We start from the raw sequence: 20,774 nt of genomic DNA on the forward strand, positions 1-20,774 counted from the left end.
TTGAATATGATGTGATATAGGGCTCAAGCTTCATCTTTCCCCCCACATGCATAAGATGTTACTCCAGCAATATTTTTTGAAAAGATTATTTTATGTCCACTGAATTGCATCAAGGTGAAGATGTACGTCAGGGTCTGTTTCTGGACTTGGGTTGATTCAAAACCTTGGGAGTTTCCCAGATGAAATCTGAAATTGGCTCCAGTAAAGGGCAAGAAGAGAGTGAAGACAGAGGCACCACTCCAGTTTGGTAGGTGACAGATTTAATGAGCAAGGGAACTTACATATGAGGCCTATCTTGGGTTCCTCAAGGAGTAGTTTTTCACCCTTCTGCCAGAATTTTAAAAGTTTATATGGAGAGCCCTAACCGGTTTGGCTCAGTGGATAGAGCGTCGGCCTGTGGACTGAAAGGTCCCAGGTTCATTCTGGTCAAGGGCACGTACCTTGGTTGCGGGCACATCCCCAGTAGGAGGTGTGCAGGAGGCAGCTGATCGATGTTTCTCTCTCATCGATGTTTCTGACTCTCTATCCCTCTCCCTTCCTCTCTGTAAAAAATCAATAAAATATATTTAAAAAAAAGTTTATATGGAGGGTTCGGTCACATATACTACCCAGATGATCTCAACAACACATTGCCTTCTCAAGGCTGTGTCCCCAAAAATGCCTTCTACTATGGGAATGGTGGACAGAACATACATTCCAAGGATGGGGCCGGGGGGGGGGGGGGAGTGGGGGGAGGAGGAAACCTCTGATGCAGCTTGGTGTAAGCTGTATCACACCCTTTCAAAGACCACCTCCAACCATTTTTCTCTCTGATTGGCCTAGGTCAGAGATTTTCAACCTTTTTCATCTCATAGCACACATAAAGCAATTACTAAAATTCTGTAGCACAACAAAAAATATATTTTTTGCCAATCTTGCAAAAAAATAAGTATAATTTTGATTCATTCATACTGGGCAGCTAGTGTGTTGGCTGTTGTCATTTTTTGATTTTGACAATCTAAGGGAAATGAGGACAGTGCCCCTGACTAGTCAGGTATTGCATGTTTTAAAAATTCTTGTGCAACAATAAAGATTTAAGAAAAAAATTCTTGTGGCACGCTGGTTGAAAATCACTGGTCTATGTCTTTGTGCCAATACCACATGATCTTAATAACTGTTACTTTATATTAAGCATTGAAATCTGGTAGAAAAGTTTTTCAGCTTTGTTCTTCAAGGTTGCCTTGACTAGTTTCTTTACATTTGCACATAAGTTTTAATGTCAACATGTCGATTTACACACACACACACACACACACACACACACACACACACTGGGTTTATAATTGGGATTGCATTGAATCCATAGATAGCCCAACATGAGAATTGACATACTAGATGTACCGGTTAATAATGCAGATTTTTTTTTCAATAGATGGAGTTACACATATGTTGATATATATGTGATTTGATATGTATGCTATTTGGTTGTATTGACAACAAGCTTCAAAACTTCATATGTCAAATTTTCTGAAGGTGTTAACATCATAAATATTTTTACGCTTAAAAATGTCGAATTTTGTGTCAAAAAAAAGAGCATTTGCAGGAAGTTTTAATTCATTACTTTATTTTGAAGAAAAGTGCTGCTGAAAGTTATCGTATACTTCGGGAAGCTTATGGTGAACATGCTCCATCTCAAGATACTTGTGAACGCTGGATTAAACGCTTTAAAACTGATTATTTCAATATGAAAGACAAAGAACGTCCTGGTCAACAGAAAAAGTTTGAAGACCAACAATTACAAGCATTATTGGATGAAGATGCGTGTCAAACTCAAAAACAACTTGCAGAATGATTAAGCGTTGCTCAGCAAACAATTTCCGATCGTTTACAAGCAATGGGAAAGATTTTAAAGGACGGAAAATGGGTGCCACATCAACTGAACAAAAGACAAATGGAAAACCGAAAAGTCATCAGTAAAATGTTGCTTCAACGGAGTGAAAGAAAGTCCTTTTTGCATCGAATTGTGACTGGCAATGAAAAGTGGATTTATTTTGAGAATCCCAAACACACAAAATCATGGGTTGATCCAGGTCAACCATCTACATCGACTGCAAGGCCAAATTGCTTCGGAAAGAAGACAATGTTCTGCGTTTGGTGGGATAAGGAAGGTGTGATGTATTATGGGCTTCTAAAACCAGGTGAAACCGTTAATACTGATCGCTACTGACAACAAATAATCAATTTGAACACTTTGATCGTGAAACCACCAGAATGGGCCAGAAGACACAGCAAAGTAATTTTGCTTCATGATGACGTACCATCACACACTTCAAAACCAGGTAAAGACACGTTAAAAGATCTTGCCTGGGAAGTATTAACCCACCCACTGTATTCACCAGACCTTGCTCCTTCAGATTACCACTTGTTCCGATAGATGGCTCACGCACTTTCTGAGCAGCATTTCAAAACGTACGAAGAAGTGGAAAACTGGTTCTCTGAATGGTTTGCCTCAAAACAAGAAAAGTTCTATTGGGACGGTATCCACAAATCACCTGAAAGATGGGGGAAATGTGTAGCTAGTGATGGACATTACTTTGAATAAAGCATTTTTGATGTTTCTCTTGAAATTATCGGGTTTTCTTTGATTACAAAATCCACATAATTAACCGGTACACCTAGCAATACTATCAAGGCTTCCAATTCGTGAGCTAGTGTGTTCTCGCATGCTCCCTCCCTTCTTCCCTCCACAGCTTTAGATCTTTACTCTCAGCAATGTTTTATAGTTTTTAGTATAGACGTACATCTTTCTTAGGATTTATTCCTAAGCAGTTGACTTCTTATGCTTATGTGATTAATGAATTTTATTTTCCCATTTTGCTAGCATATGTGTGTGTGTGTGTGTGTGTGTGTGTGTACATACAATTGACTTTTGTATATTGACCTTTTATTCCATTTTCTTTTTAAAAAATTTATTTTATTGATTTTTTACAGAGAGGAAGGGAGAGGGATAGAGAGTTAGAAACATCGATGAGAGAGAAACATCTATCAGCTGCCTCCTGCACACCCCCTACTGGGGATGTGCCTGCAACCAAGGTACATGTCCTTGGCCAGAATTGAACCTGGGACCCTTTCAGTCCGCAGGCTGTCGCTTTATCCACTGAGCCAAACCGGTTAAGGCTTATTCCGTTTTCTTGCTAAAATAACCTGTTTGTAGATTCTTCTGTATTTTCTGTATATACAATCATGTCATTCAAATACAGATTTTTCTTTTCCTTCCAATCTTTACATGTTTTCCCCTTTGCCATATGGCTCAGACCACTGGTAAAATATTGACAAGTAGTGATAGTAAACATCCTTGTCTTGTCTGGACCTCAGGGAGAAAATGTTCCTTATTTCCCCATTAGCTTTGTTACTGTTGTTTTTTTATAGGTATCCTTACCAAATTAAAAACTTCCCTCTATTTCTAGTCTGCTGAGAATTTTAAGGGGATATTTAATGTTATACTTTTTGCCCTTATTACATGAACATGGTAAATTACATTGATTAATGAATGTTATTCAACTTTGTATTCCTGGAATAAACTCCACTTGGTCATAATGTAGCATCCTTTTAAAAAATCTCTGGATTTTCTATTTTGTTAAGAATGTTCTATGAGATATTGGTTTATAATTATCTAATGAAGTCCATGTCAGGTTTGGGTGTCAGGGTTATGCTGAACTCATACAATGAATTGGAACTTATTCCTTCTTTAAATCTCTAAGAGTCTCTACAAGTAAAATTATAACTTTTTCCATAGTGTTTTGAAGATTTCATTAGTGAAGCATTCTGAGCCTTCAGATATATTTGGGTTGGGGTTCTTTTTGGTGGGAAAAATATAGATTCAATTCCTTTCATAGATACAAGCCATTTAGATTTCTTCTTCTGCCAGTCTTAAATTGTATTTGTCTATTTCATCTAACTTACCAAATTTATTGGACCAAAGTTATTAATAAGCATATATACTGTCTGATTCCCTTAATATGAAGCTTAAGAACAAGCAAAAGTAATCAAAGGTGATAGAAATTAGAAATAGCTCTGTTTAGGGGTAATGATGGGGAAGGAGCAAGACGGCCTGGAATGATAGGTACGTTCTCTGTTTTGATCTGGGTGGTGATTACATGGGTATCCTATATAATAAAAGCCTAATATGCTAAGTGTCCGGTCATCCATTCAACCTGCGTAATATGCTAATGATATGCTAAGACCACTCAACCTCTCGTTATGACATGCACTGACCACCAGGGGGCAGACACTCCAACCAGTAGGTTAGCTTGCTGCTGGGGTCAGGCCAATCGGGACTGAGCGAGAAGGGCCGGACACGCCCTGGAGCCCTCCCGCGGTCCCTCCCCAGCTTGCCAACCTCCCGCATCCCTCCCCGGCGCCAATCATGCACTGGTGGGGTCCCTCGGCCTGGCCTGCACCTTCTTGCAATCCAGGACCCCTCAGGGGATGTCAGAGAGCCCGTTTTGGCCCAATCCCGCAGGCCAGGCCAAGGGACCCCACAGGTGCACAAATTCGTGCACCAGGCATCTAGTAAAGATATAAACTCATTAAGTGTACTTAATATTACCTTAATTTATACATGTTATATTTAAATAACTTAAAATGAAATTAAAAATGAAACATGTGATTCTGATGCCCACTCAAGACTGAAATTTTTATGTTCAGGCATAGCCTGAAAGAGCCAATCTGAACACGGGATAAAGACCAAAATATCCGAAGTGAATGGTTCAGATGCTAGAAGACTTATACCATTTCCTTCTAGCAAATGTAGAATTACCTTATCATCTCTTCCAATGGACACAGAGAAATAAATCATTTCTTTGAATTTGAAAATAAACTGTAGTGTTCTAAAGAAAATGACACTTTAGAAAATTCTGCACCAATCACTCCTTCAGATGTTTAAGATGGAACTATACACAAGATAGTTCAAATATTTTATATTATGTGGAAAGCATCAATGGTGAATACTGTTATTGGTTGAGTGTAATCGGTACCTTCCAACTTAAAATTTATTTTGTTACAAAGACATTTTTCTAAATTAAAATAATAATCATCAATGATGAAGTAAAATTTCCCTTTTACTACACCCACACAATCTTTCTCCAACAGCAAACATTCATAAAGCAATTACTGTACAATATACCAAGCACTTTTAAGTTAATCAATCCTGAAAACTTTAGGTTTTGTTTCATTGTTCCATTTCACAAATGTAAAAACTGAGAATCAATGTTTCAATAACCTGTCTAAGGTCATACAGATTAATAAACAGTAAAGCCAGGATTTGGACTGGCTTATAAGCCTGCTTTTTAAACCACGAAGGTCAATAATAATCCACAACCAGTATGAGTTTTCAAAGTCTTTGAAATATTTGAAGCTAAATAGAAAGCCTGTACACACTAAAAATCAACAGAAAACCCTAAAATACAAATTTTAAAAAGAGAGAAAATGAAAATATTTTAGCAAAAGATTAGAAACAAAGCCAGCAAGGTAGCATTTAAAAAATAAAATTTAAAGGCAGAGCACAGAATAAACTGACAGAGCCCAAGTAATTCAAAATATGTTAAAAAAAAAACTTGAATGGAAAAAAATTAAATATTTATATCCAGGTGTGTGCTGAATATATAAAGCAAGAAGGATTAGACATCTAAGGAAAAAATACATAATAGCAGCATAAGAATTTATTTAACTGTCGTACTTCTTGAGAGATAAGGAAGGTTATAGAGAATCTCACCAGTGTTTAATTAATAGTATCAATTTAATGGTTATATGAAAACTGTACAAAGGACATACTCATCCCAGCACCCAGGAAATATTTACAAAAGTTGTTTGCTTAGCAACCTAAAAAGAAATCTTTAATAAATTCTAAAAGGAAACTACATGAAATAGAAATTACAAGTTATTAACAAAAAGCTAAACTAAAAATTCTAAATATACCAACCACCTGAAGTTGAAATACACTATCCTAAATAGTTCTTGGATCAAACAAGCAATCAAATTTGTCGCTGCCAAATATTTAGAAAACAATAATGAAAACAAATACATTCTTGACCTATAGGATGGAGCCAAATAATCAGAGCATTCATATCATTAAAATGCTTTCTTTTAGAATTGGGAGGAAGAAAAATAAAGACAGTAAAGGAAAGGAATCAAAGTCAATATGCTATAATAAATTAGAAGTAAATGATAATTATTCTCTGGTGGTGAGAAAAGAATGTGGAGGTGGAATGGGGCAAATCCTATTTGTCTAGTCAAGGAAAAAAGACAATAAAGGATATGTAATAGTAGATAACATATTTAAAAGACTAAGAGTACCTATATGCTAAAAACATTTTAAATATAAAGTAGACAATATATGGAGTTCCAGAAAAAGGGAAATTACCAAGATTTACTCAAAGGACAGAACAAGAACATATGAGGAAATAGAAAACTTGTGAAAGAATTACCTTCAAGAAAATATTCAGGTGTATTTGGATATAAATAAAGTAATACCACTTCAGAAAACAGGTAACTCAGAATATATAAACTATTCTAAATCTAATAAAACATGAAATCATTTTCTAATTTACTCTGGAAAGACATCAAAACCTGTTCATCAAAACCAGACTTCTCTCTTATGAGTGAATAATAAATACAAAATCCTAAATACAAGTTTAGTCAATAGAACGCAGCAAACAGATGGCTCAATATTAGCTTCTACTAATGTAACTGGTATCTATCATCAATAGATTAAAGGAGAAAATCCATATATTGGTAAACAAAGAAACGCATCAAAAACAATCTTACGAGTGAAATACTCCAAATTAGATATTCATGCCCTAGCCGGTTTGCTCAGTGGATAGAGCGTCAGCCTGCAGACCAAAGGGTCCCAGATTCTATTCCAGTCAAGGGCACGTACCTTGGTTGCAGGCTCCATGCTGGCTGGTGGGGACCCTGGTCAAGGCTTGTGCAGGAGGCAACCAATCGTCATCAATGTTTCTCTGTCTTTCCCTCTCTCTTCCACTCTCCCTTAAAACCAATAGAAAAATAAACTCTGGAGAGGATTAACAAAAAACAAAAATTAGACATTCATAAAATCCAAAACAAAGATTCCTACCCTACCCAGTGTGACTCGGTTGGTTGGGTGTTGTGCCATGCACTGGAAGGTTGCTGGTTTGATTCCGAGTCAAGTCACATGCCTGGGTTGCAGACTTGGTCCCCCAGTAGGGGGCATGCAGGAGGCAGCCAATCGATGTCTCCTCACATAAATGTTTCTCTCTCATCCTCTCCCTCTGAAAACCCATAAAAAAATCTTTTAAAAAAGAAAAAGAATTCCCATTATCGTATTCAGTCAACTGAAAGCCATTAAAAATAATAGAAAAGCCAAGTATTGTGGCCAATTAAAAAAAAAAAACAGCTTTTCTATATTAAGTAGTGACTACTTTAAAATATAACAATCCTTAATAATAATAGGAAGAGTCCATTTCTAGAAGCAAAAGAAGTATTTTTGAAATACCACCACAAGATGTCAGAACTATAATAAAGAAAATTTCAAACTTTTAATGAGGAACATTCCAAAGTAAAACACTATGCTTTCAATGAAAAGACCTGCCCACCATTATAAATTTAAACACATAACATAACGTATATTTCCAGTTAAAATACTAACACAATACTTGAGTAAAGTGATCAAAATATGATTCTGAAAGTCACATCGAAAAATAAATGGGCAGCAATAGAAAACTTTAACAAAGGAACAATTAAGTTCCATCCTACAACAAATATTGTCTGTGTCACAAACTGTTCCTGGAATTGAAGTGGTTTAAAAAAGACTACAATGAAAAATGCCTAGTTTGTAACAGTAGTGTAGTACTTAAGATCAGGGGTGGGACATAACTGAAAGCCCAGAAATAGACACACGTAAGACAGAGACGGTATTTTAAAAATAGGGATAGCCAGCTGTGGCCAGTGTGGCTCAGTTGGTTGGAGAGTCAGCCCATATACCAGAAAGTGGTGAGTTCCATTCTCAGTCAGGATACATACCCAGGTTGCAGGTTCGATCCCAGGTTGGGGCAAGAATGGGAAGCAACCGGTCGATGTATCTTTCTCTCTCTCTCTCAAATCAGTAAAAACATACCCCCCGAATGAGTATCAAGAATTTCTATCTAGAGATAGAATGAATTAACAAATGTTGTTGGCCTAATTAATAACAAAGCATAAAGTTGGGTCATTACCTCACATCTAATAAATTCTAGAATGGCTTAGAATTAACATTAAAAGTAGAACGCTAGAGAAGTAAAATAAAATCTGTGTGAAAATTAATGTTTGTTTTAATCCTCACCTGAAGATATTTTTTCCATTGATTTCCAGGGAGAGTGGAAAGGAGGAAGGAGGGGGAGGAGAGATGGAGAGAGTCAATGCAGTGAGAGACACATGGACTGGTTACCTCCCCCACGAGTCCCTACTAGGCAAACACCACTAGCTTTTCCAGACACTTTAAAAATCTCCCTGCAACCAAGGTATGTGCCCTTGACTGGGAATCAAACCCAAGACCCCTCAGCCTGCGACACTCCAACCACTGAGCCAAACCGGCCAGGGCAAAGTAATCTTAGAAAAAGCTTTTCTAAGAAGAAACCATAAAGATAGACTTCACTATAATAATCAAAACATATCCCCAGAATTTTTAAGATTAAAAAGGCTACCTTCCTTATATAAAGAGCTCTTCAGAGCAACAGAGATAAATACCTATTAAGCTTATGAATAGTTAATAAACAAAGGACAACTGGCTAACATGAAATGAATTTCACTAAGAAACAAATTAAAATAAGATGATTTATTACCTGTCTCACTGGCAAAGACTTAAAAATTTTAAAGACCTAACATAGCTAAATGAAAAGCAGAGTAAGAATGTAAACTTGAGCACCATTCCTGAGAGCAATTTTAAGCTTAGAAATTTAGAAGCAAATGTTTAGAAGTGCACTCCTTAGGCCAGCAACTCCAAGGAATTTATGTATGCTTATTTGTATGTATTTATGTGGATTTTCATCATACTGTTATTTATAACAATTAGAAGTATTTTATGTTCAGCAATAAGAAATAGTTAAATTACGGTTTTTCCATAAAAGAATTTAGAACCACTAAAGAGAGGATAGAATTATAGGCATAGGATGTTCACAATATATTAAATGAAAAAAAAAATCTAATCACAAAATATAATCCCATTGTTTAAAAAATAGATTTGCATTCACATCCATCAAAAGGCAAAGTATTAATGGTGGTTATCTCTGGTTGTGTTCCTATGTTTTCACATATGTACTCATAAAAAAAGGTTCTAAGTTTTTAAACTTAAGTCAATAAAACATGCCAGAGTGGATAACAAGTGGTCACCTTTATCACATAAGATTCCTAAATTTGGTCTTGCAGATAAAGAAGAAAACAAGGCTAAAAATGGCCTGGAATTCTTTACGGTAGTTTATTTACAGACTATCAAATACAGATTTTTTTTTAAAACAAATGGCTTAAACACATTAGATTTAACAGTTACTTTACTAAAAGTTCTTGCAAAAGAAGCATAACTTTACAACAAATTGGGAAAAAAATTAAAGGGTGATTCACTACACAGCCGCATTTTGAATGCAATTAGAACCAGAAAATTCTTTTTTAATGGGACATTTGATATGGTGAAAGTAAGACTCACAAAATTTTAGTCTGTATAGTTCAAAGGGCAAGGTTTTCCCATTATGATTAAAATTTTGTTTTCTCCATCTTCAACTGGATCCCTTGATACTTTAATTTATTAAAGCTTTTATTTTTAATTAAACTAGAAACAGTTTAAGAAATTATCTGGAGAGGCCTCTGGTATTTGACAAACCATTGCTCCCCTTATAAAACAGCTTAAAAATCATAAAACCTTGATAAAGTATAAAAGCAATGTTTGCAGGCTTGCTGATATCACTCTTCCTCCTACAAACAGAAAATACACTTTAATGATTCAGTCTTATTTTCTAATTGTTGGATATTTAAGTAACTATTATCTTTAAAAAAAGAGGAGCCTCCTTTTTAAAGACTACCCACATATGAAATAGTCGCTAATTAAATTTTCTAAAATAGTTTATTTTCCTATTTTTTCTGGATTGTTGATTTTTTAAAGTCATCTGACTTAGTTATTCAGTATTCTAAATTTAATTTTTTTTTTACTAAAACAGTTATTTTAATAGTCAATTTTCCTATTGAAAAGTGAAGTATTTTCTGCAGAATTTAGACTTAGCTAGAAGAACTAGCACTAGCAATCCGTCTCTCTTCTCATTTTTCTTAGCAGTAAAGTGAACAGATGGACCAGATGACTTTAAATTACTTGGACATCCTGTTCAGACTTTTAAAATATCAAAACCAATATCCCAGGGAATCAGTAGATCTTTATTCAAAACATGTATTTCAGACTTACTTCAAAAAATTAAGTAAATAAAGGACCTAGGGTGAAAAATTAAAAATTCGACTAAGCTAATAGCAATTACTGGTACTTTAACTCATAAATAGCAGTGAGATTAGTTTGGAAGCATTTAACCCATTTATCTTGCATTTTTCTCAAGAAATCTTGGTATTTCCTACAAATTGGCTTACTACAAACTAGCTCAATGCAACTTAAAATTTGTTTTCATCATTGAGTTTCCAGTTCTTCTATTCTTTCCAGATCCTTATTTCTGTATTCAAATATGACTTTAAAATTTTACAAAGACATTCACATTTTCAAGTGGCAAATACCACTACCTTTTCAAGACACTTTAAAAATCTCCCTGTTCACTGTCAGCCTACTAAAAGTATGACTTAATGCCTTTCATGTTTATTGATGTATTCCAAGTAATTAGAACAATACTTGGCACTTGGTAGGCACTAAATATATATTTACTGATAGAATGAAGCTCTGAATCACAGCTAACACATTATCTTAATTCACATTTGAAAACTATTTTAATCAATAAACCCCTGAAAATGAGTCTTTTTAAATTACATGGGTGACTATAACTCTCCAACACATAATGAGCTAAATAAAGATGGGAAACATAATGAGTTGCATGCAGAAAAACTTGCTGTGTCAGGAAATACACAAAGGAATTTCACATGGGTGACAAACATTTTCTTCTTTTGATAGGTCAATCTATTCTGTTTTCATTTTATTTGGAATCCAACTTACCGTGTGGTTGTTTTCCAAAAAAGTTAAGCAATATTTTATGTTCCTTAGATTTCACTCCAGAATACCCAGTGATTACTGCAATTATTATAACCTACAGAATTAGCAATTTCCTAACCCTGCTCTTTTTATTAGTCCAAATTCCTAAAATATTAAATGGTATAAGATTTTTACAATGCTCCTAAGATTTTTACTACCGTATTTCATAGATTTTAAGACACATTCTTTCCCATTTCTGAATTTGGGGAGAATCTTTAAATTCGCTCATCTTATTTAGAATTGTATTGTGATTTAATTGGCAACATTATTTCTAAGTGGTGCATAAAATACTGGTATGTCTCTCCATCAATGCTGCGTTAGGGCAATATTCAAGTAACAACTTCCCTATCCATCCAGCCGCTCTCGCAACATAAATACATAACTAAAAGGTTTTGAAAAACTATCCAAACACAGTTCAATTGTATATAAAATATTTAATTTTTAAAACACAGGCTATTCATGTCACATAAATATCTTCAATTTTATGTTAGCTACTATGGTCAGCAGAATTAACAAGTATGACTATTAAGAATAACTTAGATACTGTCACTTATAGGAAAGTCTAAAGCTCTAAGACTCACCATATTAAAATTTCAGATACTTGAATACTGTAGCTATTTTGTAAAATTTCAAAATATTTCTTCACTTCCTGCAATGCAGTTTCATTATAAGTTGTTAGTACTTAATATCCAAATAAAAGCAAAATAAGTTTCTTTCAGTCATTTCTCCCCAACAAAAAAGTTCCATCAAAAAATAAAATGATCAACTGACATCATTTTATAGCAGTAAAATGGTAAATTATCAACTTTAAAATATTCTTACTCTCACCAAGCTAGAATGCTTCCCATATACTATATTAAACAAAGGTTCACAAGTCAGATAAAGGGCACAAGGTTAAAAGACTGACTTTAGAACTGGAGCAATTTCCATTCTATTAACAGTTGTTTCAATTTAAGATTCCAAATCAGATTCCAGGAGAGAACAGTGAAAACAAAATGGTTAATTGACACAACTCTCATTTCCAGAGTGTATTTTTTCATTTAGTGATGTGGAAACACTGGTTATGTACCTTTGGTTCCTTTATAAAATTATAATTATCTGTGTGAGTGTGCACAAAGTTAGATTTGACACATTACAATTTAAATAAGAATTTCTCCATTCTTTGTTGCTTTTAATTTAAAAAAATGTTGAATTGAACTAAAGTTGCTCTAAGTCTGGCAGAAGTCCTAATAAATCTCACAGGTGAGAGAAGTTTTCTCTCACTTTTTCTTTGCTTGCAATAAATTCAATTTAGGCAATGTTTGTAATTAACAAGTGAACAGCGTTAATTTTTTCTTAAAATAGCAACTTTAACTTAAAATATGGTGTTTGCTCCCGCCCCACCAATGGTGTTAATAGAATTATGCAAATTATGTTGTTATGCCTTGTTTCTGTTACTGCCCGCCAATTACCCATGGCAAAAGGAAATGGAACGACATGGCAGCCTCAAAGAAAACATGCTCTGAAATTCTCATTAAGCTATTGCTTTCAACTTTTTTTTTTTTTTTTACTTTCAACATTTAAATGACAAAACTTTTTAGACCTCATCGGAAGTAAAGTACTCATCGCAGTTCTATTCCTTTTCTTTACTCTCACTCCCTGTTCAAGAGAAGGTGGTAGTGGAAGATAACACACAGCCCAAAGACAGGAAGAAAAGGAGAAAGTGTGATAGGCAGACAATGGATCTAACAGGAACTGAACAGGCAGCCCTAAACCCCCAAGAGCTCCCTTCCTCTTCAATACAATGTATTGATTCCCTTCAGAAGACAAATGGGTGTAAAGGTTAACTACTTTTTCAGACCTTAAGCTTACCTGTTAAGGCACTTACTTACCCTCCCCACCCCACCCATATTTTTCATATAAAACCCACTTTTCATTTGAATGCATTTTGCTAGGTTATGATAATCTGCAAAATAAAACAAAAATAACATTGACCATTTTTTTTTTATAAAACTTGCATCAAGAGAAAGGTTGTGTTTTATTTTCTGAAATGAGCACAAAGTACACCTTTCACAATAACACTGAAAGCAGGTGCAAAGACTGACAGTGACCTTTGACTAAAGGTAGCTTTGTAAAAAGAAAAATACCAAATAAATCAGTGCCCTTTCTGATTGTTGTAAAACTGGAGAAGGAAGGGATTGGTTGGTTGTTACATAAAAGTTGGTCCAAACTTACAAAAAAAAGCACAAATGTGCATAGTTCAGATCTGCAAGAGGGCCATAAAGAACTTTTATGTCCCTAATATTAGCATCCACTTAAAACTGCAAGAATACAAAATAAAACTGTTAACTAGAATTTGTGAAGATGTACAATCAATAGATCTAGTTTTTAGAACAGCATGAATTTAAGCAAAGGTGGGTTTTTTTGTTTTTTTGGTCTTTTTAAACTATTGTATGCAAGACCCTTTCCACATAAAAATAAAGCTGTTGTTGAATTAATATTATTCAAGTCTCTTGGATTGCTGCCTTAAATTGCAGCTAGAAAAGTCTTTCCAGATAAAAATGATGTGCCTGAGGAAAAACTGATACTTAGTATGGTAGCCCTCTGCCTCGACCTCTGCCAGCTGATGTGCTAATGTGTCCCCTGTATCCTTGTGAATATCCAGGTCCTTGGGCAGGAGAAGTCCAGGTCTGTCCATGCATGAGGCTGGGGCCCCCCGGGTTTTCCTGTAAGGTACCACCATAGTTATAGTTGTGCATCTTTGCTGGCAAAGGATGAGTACTCTCTGGCCCTGTGGAAGGGTCACTGCTGTTCGCCAGGACTGCAATGGGGCCATGGCTATATTCAAATCTATGGTCCTTGTCTCCACTAAACAACATGGGACCAGTATTGAGGTAAATGTCTCCATATCCAGCCACTGAACTGCGAAACGACTCGGAAAAGGCAGAAGGCTGAGGTGGACCACCAGAATGAGATGAAGTAGTACTGTAGTTATCCAAAGATTGAATATCTGAGTTTCCAAGGAAGCTACGTCGTTCCAGTGGTAGAGCAGAGCCACCTCCTAGACCATCATTACTAATATAAGGAGCAGAAGAGAAAGAAGAGGATCCAAAATTGTCCTTGTAGTCTGAAGTGGGTACATAAGTATCACCAGCCTGGTAATCAATACCACCTTCTCTTTTGGGATCATCCTGGGGTTGATGCTGAGCAAGCAGCTGTAACAGGGCTGCTTTCACTCCGGCATGAGGGTCAGTTAGTGAAGAACTAGTGGTGGGAACATGCTGGTTTTCTGTCCGATAATCCAGATCTTCTTCAGTGACTGGTGGTGGTTCAGGTGGTTCCGGAGGTCTTTGATCAGGAGGCAGAATACGAGGCCGGTCTGGTTCTGGTGTGAGCTCTAACATCCTCATGTCTTGGTGCTGAATGAGATCATTTTGCCCTAAGTGAAAAAAGCAAAAAAAAAAAAAAAAAAAAAAAAAGTCAAAATATACTGTGGAAAACCAAATGTTCAAAATAGTTAATGTTTCCTATGGGTGGTCCTAAAGAGCATTAGAAGTTCCAACTCTGTGCAACCACTCACCGCCCTCCCCTCCAAAAAAGGAAAAGGGAAACAGTATATAAATCCTAATATTGCCTACTACCATTTAAGTCTATGGTGACCAAAATTTATATTATATTTGACTTTACAAAGGTATCTCATATATACCTGTTTATTGCTTGAAGAACAAAAGCTACTGTATACGCAAAATTTCTGCCCTGGTCAATCATCCTGTTATAGCTGGAGTAAAAGATTATTTCTTAACTATAGAAATCCATGATGTTCATAATAAGTTATATCGCACATGGATAATTTGCTAAAGAATCAATTTCTAGAAGTAAACAGATTAAAAAACCCAAGACCTGAGAATTTTCAGACATTTCCTAGCAATGCCACTCAACAATACACATGATAGATAATCATCAACAGCAAGAAAACAGTGTGAATGCAGCTACATTAGTGGCCTGCTATCTGCACACTCACCCGATACCGGAGTGCTAGGTTCTGGAGGCGGTCTGAGTTGTAACGATGCTGCTTCATGGCCCGATCCATTTTCCCTTTCCTCTAGTAGCACGTCTTTCTGCTTTGACTGCTGAGCCTTTATTAACTGAGTCAATAGGACTGCAAATGCACTCTGCACGGCCGCCTGGGCAGCATCAGTTTCCACTTTAGGCTGGACGCTCTGAGAAGAAGGTTGAATTCCTCCCAATGGTTTTGAAGACTCCTGTTGTGGTGTTGATGGATCTGTCTGTTTTTCACCTGTTGCCAAAATTCCAGCAGGAAGGTTTATTTTATTTAGCTGTTGTTCAGTCTCAGAGTTTACCTTAATGTTCAACACTTGAACAAAATCAGCCACATTAATACTTGTTTTAGATTGTAGTAGGTTTAGTAGAATTGCCAATTCAGTGTGGTTTAACTGCTGTCCAGGGCCTGTTTTTACTAAAGACAAAATTTGTATTAATTAGAATTGCCATAATTCATGGCTGCCCCACCCACAAAATGGCTCTGTATGACCACATGAAAATGTGTATTTGTAGGACAGTGTTTAAGAAACACTGTAAAAAGGGAACCTCATTTTAATTTAATTTCATATTCATTTAAGACAGAACTGTATATAAATTTTTTAAAAAAGACTGTGGTCCATTTTGAATAAATTATCTTTAGGAGTAAATATTTCAAAAGGAAAATCAAGACTATCACTAGAACCCTATACTATAAAGGTAACTAGGAAATGTCACCTGTGAATGAGAATGAATGATGATAATGACGACGATAGCTACAGTGTCAGGTACTTTCTAATAAGCATTTTATATCCTCTATTACAACAATATAAGGCATGCTCTATTATTAGCCCCATTTTTAAATGAAGAAGAAATTGACATCCAGAGAGATTAAATAACTTGTCTAAGTTCATAAACTCTGTAAGTGGCAGGGTTGAGATTTGAACCTAGCATTCTGATTCCAGAATCTGCACTCTTTTAACTACTCACTGTATTGCTTATCTAAAATAATGCTTATTATCTAAGAACCTAACCTTGTATTTGTTTTTTTAAGTTTATGTTTTATTTTTTTTATTGTATTTATTGGGGTGACGTTGATTATATAGGTTTCAGGTATACAATTCTACAATATGTCATTGTATATTATAATGTATGTACCACCCAAGTCAAGTCTTCTTCCATCTTATATTTGTAGTTAATTCAAACTTTTGCCATAGACTCTTAAATAATAATGCAGGAATAAACTATCACACCCCCACAACTATAAACCTACTTTCCCCCATCCATATATAACAACAAAGCTCAAATGCATATAATCTATATATATAAAAGCCTAAGCAACCTTTACAATGGAATGACAGGTCGCAATGATGTGCACTGACCACCAGGGGGCAGATCCTCAATGCAGGAGCTGCCCCCTGGTGGTCAGTGTGCTCCCACAGTGGGAGCGCCACTCAGCCAGAAGCCAGGCTCAAGGCTGGCGAGCACAGTGGAGGTGGCAGAAGCCTCTCCCACCTCCTGCAGCAGCGCTAAGGAGTGAGTGGTAAGGAGTGGTTAGGAACGAGCAGCGAGCAGGTAGGAGCAGTGAGTGGTTAGCAGCACCAAGCGCTGAGCCCAGCTCAGGCTCTTCCCCAGCTGCCTGCCGCTTCACGCACTGCTACATCCCTCTGGGGATGTTGGACTGCTGGTTTCAGCCTGATCCAGGCAGTCCAACATCCCCTGAGGGGTCCCAGATTGCAAGAGGGCACAGTCCAGGCTGAGGGACCCTACCCAGGGCACAAATTTCATGCACTGGGCCTCTAGTACAACATAATACTACAGACACTGATAAGCAATTTCCATAAACACATCATAGAAGAAACACTCCAAAAAGATTAAAAACTGATGATGAATGCTATCTTTTTCTATTCTCTCTTTATAGATTTTGAGATACTTTTATTATATAACTAGAGGCCCGATGCACGAAATTCGTGCTAAGGGCTCAGCCCTCGCAGCCTCGACAGCTTGCCTCAACCCCCGCCCTGGCTTCGTCCGGAAGGTCATCCGGAAGGATGTCGGAAGGTTGTTTGGCTGTCTGGTCTAATTAGCATATTATGCTTTTATTATTATAGATATCAGTTTTAGATTAAATCAAATCAAACTTTTATAAGTTATTCTTGTGACCTGCAGCATTAATAAGGAACAAAGTTTGATTACTATACCCCAAAGGCCATTTTTCCTCATTTTCCCTTTCATTTCTCTATTAACAGAGGCAGTCTCTGTGTGAGCTCAGAAGTACTCTTTATGGCAGGGGTCCTCAAACTTTTTAAACAGGGGGCCAGTTCACTGTCCCTCAGACTGTTGGAGGGCTGGACTATAGTTTAAAAAAAAAACTATGAACAAATTCCTATGCGCACTGCGGGCCTGGGACAAGTCAACTGCTAAGCAGGACAGGCAGCGGCACCCGGCGGGCCGGATAAATGTCCTCGGCGGGCCGCATGTGGCCCGCGGGCCGTAGTTTGAGGACGCCTGCTTTATGGTGTCTCCTCTACAAAAGTGGCATTCCCTATTTCAAGACACTTACTGATTAATGAAGAAAATTAAGCAAATAGGATACATTCCTATTTCAAAAAAATCAGAATTCTCACTTAATAGTGAATTTTAAAAAAAGGAAAACAAAAATTAAAATTAAACTCTCCACCATTAATAGGGTTATTAAAAATGTAGATAACAAAATGAGTCCAGAAAGGGCAATTAATTTTTTACCAGCTAAAATAGAATGAAGTAACTAACCTTCCACTAGGTTTGCTAGTGGAATAAGGACAACAGTTCCACAAATAGGAGCAGAAATAAAGACCTGACAGTCTTTTAAGGAAGATGACAACTGTAACCTGACTACCATCCACACTTCATATTACTGACCTCTCAGATCCTGTTTCAGTAGTAGATGGTATATAAAACATGTAACTTAAATAAAAATTAAGAAAACTTCCTGTTGCTTCTTTTTGCCTTTCTCCATATTTTACACATTTTTAACATGAAAATAAACCGAACTTGATTTAGATAGCCTTCATAATGTGTACAACAGACATGTTTTCCAAAGCTATGTATAAAATATTTTAATGTATAAGGGAAATTCACTTTTTTTAAGAAATTCGGAAGAATACTTCTCTACAAGAAATAAAAATTGCTGCTGTTTTTTAAAGTAACATGTATCAATACTTTAATGTTGTCTGACCAAGGTCAAGTATGAGCTTGCAGATTACATGGGAAAGCATTAATGGTAATCTTACTCAAGCTTTCTCAGCTAATCTAGTCTATATTTACACTCAAACACCAAAAGTTAAATCTGATTCACAGATCTGTTATCATCATTTAACTAACCAACCAATATTTACTCATCTCTTAATACGTACTAGGCTACCTTTTCATGTTTAGTAACTAGCACCTACACACACACACACACACACACACACACACACACTAGTACATACAGGCAGACCTTGGAAATAGAGTGGGTTTGGTGCCCCACAAATAAAGCAAGTCAACACACATTTTTTGGTTTCCCAGTGCATATAAAAATTATGTTTATTCTATATTGAAGTCTATTAAGTATGCAACAGCATTATTTCTAAAAATATGATTTGCATACTTAATAAAAAATACTTATTATATGCATACTTAATAAAAAAAATACTTTATTACTAAAAAAAGCTAACCATCATCTGAGCCTTCAGCTGGTCAATAACCTTTTTGCTGGTGGAGGGTCTTGCCTCAATGTTGATGGCTGCTGACTGACCAAGTGTAGCGGTGGCTGAAGATTGGGTTAACAGTTTCTTTGCAGCATACAATGCTATTTGATAACACTTTACCAAAGTAAAACTTTTTTCAAAATTGGAGTCAAACCTCGCAAACCCTGAAGTTGCTTTATCATCTAAGTTTATGTGGTGTTCTAAATCCTTTATCATTTAACCAGTTGTCACAGGAGTAGATTCCATCGCAGAAAACCACTTTCTTTTTTCTCTCATAACAACTCTCATCTGTTAAAAGTTTTATCAGATTGGTTACAGCAATTCAGTCACATCTTCAGGCTTCACTTCTGCTTCCAGTTCTCTTGCTCTTTCCACCACATATTACTTCCTCCTCTGAGGTCTTGAACACTCAAAGTTATCCATTGGGTTTGGAATCATCTTCCCAATGCCTGTTAATGTTATTTAGAAATCATCCACGCATCATGAATGTTCTTCATGGCATACAGAATGGTGAATACTTTCCAGGTTTTTACTTTGCCCAAATCCATCAGCGGAATCACTATCGATGGCAGCTATACCCTTACAAAATGTGTTTCCTAAGTAGTAAGACTTTAAAGTTGAAATTACTCCTTCATCCATACACTGTAGAATGGGGGTTAACAGGCTATGAAAACAACACTAATCTCGCTGTACATCTCCATCAGAGATCTTGGGTGACTATGTGCATTGTCACTGAGTAGTAATATTCTGAAATGAATCTTCTTCTTCTTCTTTTTTTTTTTTTTTTTTTTTTTTTTGCTGAGCATTAAGCCTCAACTGTGGGCTTACAATATTCAGTGAACTATGCTGTAAACAGCTGTCATGTCATCCAGGCTTTGTTGTCCCACTTATAAAGCACAGGTAGAGTAGATTTACCATAATTCTTAAGGACACGAAGATTTTCAGAATGATGAGCATTGGCTTCAACTTAAAAATTACCAGCTGCATTAGCCTCTAACAAGAGTTAGCCTGTCCTCTGAAACCAGGCCTTGACTTCTGCTGTCTAGCTATCAAAGTCCTAGATAGCATCTTCTTCCAGTTTAAGGATGTATTTCTACATTGAAAATCTGCTGTGTAGTGTAGCCACCTTCATTAATTATCTTAGCTATATCTTCTTGATAACTTGCTGCAGCTTCTGCACCAGTACTTGCAGCTTTGCCTGGCACTTTTATGTTATGAAGACGGCTTCTTTCCTTAAACCTCATGAAGCACCCTAACCGGTTTGGCTCAGTGGATAGAGCATTGGTCTGCGGACTGAAGGGTCCCAGGTTCGATGCTGGTCAGGAGCACGTACCTTGGTTGCCGGTACATCCCCGGTAGGGGGTGTGCAGGAGGCAGCTGATCAATGTTTCTCTCTCACTGATGTTTCTAACTCTCTATCCCTCTCCCTTCCTCTCTGTAAAAAATCAATTTAAAAAAAAAACACAAAAAAAAAACCTCATGAAGCAATCTCTGCTAGCTCCAAATATTTCTTCTGCCATTTCCTTACCTCTCTTAGCCATCACAGAATTGAGGAGAGTTATGGCCTTGCTTTGAATTAGGCTGTTTCGCTTTCTTACCATTTGTGTATTTACTAGAGTAGTACTTTTAATTTCCTTCAGTAACTTTTCCTTTGCATTCACAACTTGACTAACTGGTGCAAGAGGCCTAGCTTTTGGTCTGACACCGCTTTTGGCATGCCTTCCTTACTAAACTTAATAATTTCTAGCTTTTGATTTAAAGTGTGGCTCTTCCTTTCCCTTGAACACGTAAAGGCCATTATG

At 36.4% G+C, this 20,774-nt stretch overlaps 1 protein-coding gene across 4 annotated transcripts in view; it reads right to left on the reverse strand.

The window, feature by feature from the left end:
- Positions 1–13,222: 13,222 nt before the first annotated feature.
- CDK13 (cyclin dependent kinase 13) overlaps positions 13,223–20,774 on the reverse strand; it is a 122,359-nt gene continuing 114,807 nt past the window's right edge. For 2 of the 4 annotated variants that reach the window (XM_080666904.1, XM_080666903.1), the window contains 2 exons: positions 15,225–15,500; positions 13,223–14,642 (listed from right to left, as the gene is read on the reverse strand). In XM_080666904.1, the coding sequence (XP_080523030.1) occupies positions 13,792–14,642; positions 15,225–15,500 (1,127 nt within the window). In that variant the 3' untranslated portion in view covers positions 13,223–13,791. Of the gene's footprint in view, positions 14,643–15,224; positions 15,681–20,774 lie in introns of all 4 variants that reach the window. The other 2 variants (XM_080666902.1, XM_080666901.1) reach the window with 1 other exon arrangement.

The sequence above is a fragment of the Plecotus auritus genome (genome assembly GCF_963455305.1).
Source record: "Plecotus auritus genome assembly, chromosome: 4".
Classification (NCBI taxonomy): domain Eukaryota; kingdom Metazoa; phylum Chordata; class Mammalia; order Chiroptera; family Vespertilionidae; genus Plecotus; species Plecotus auritus.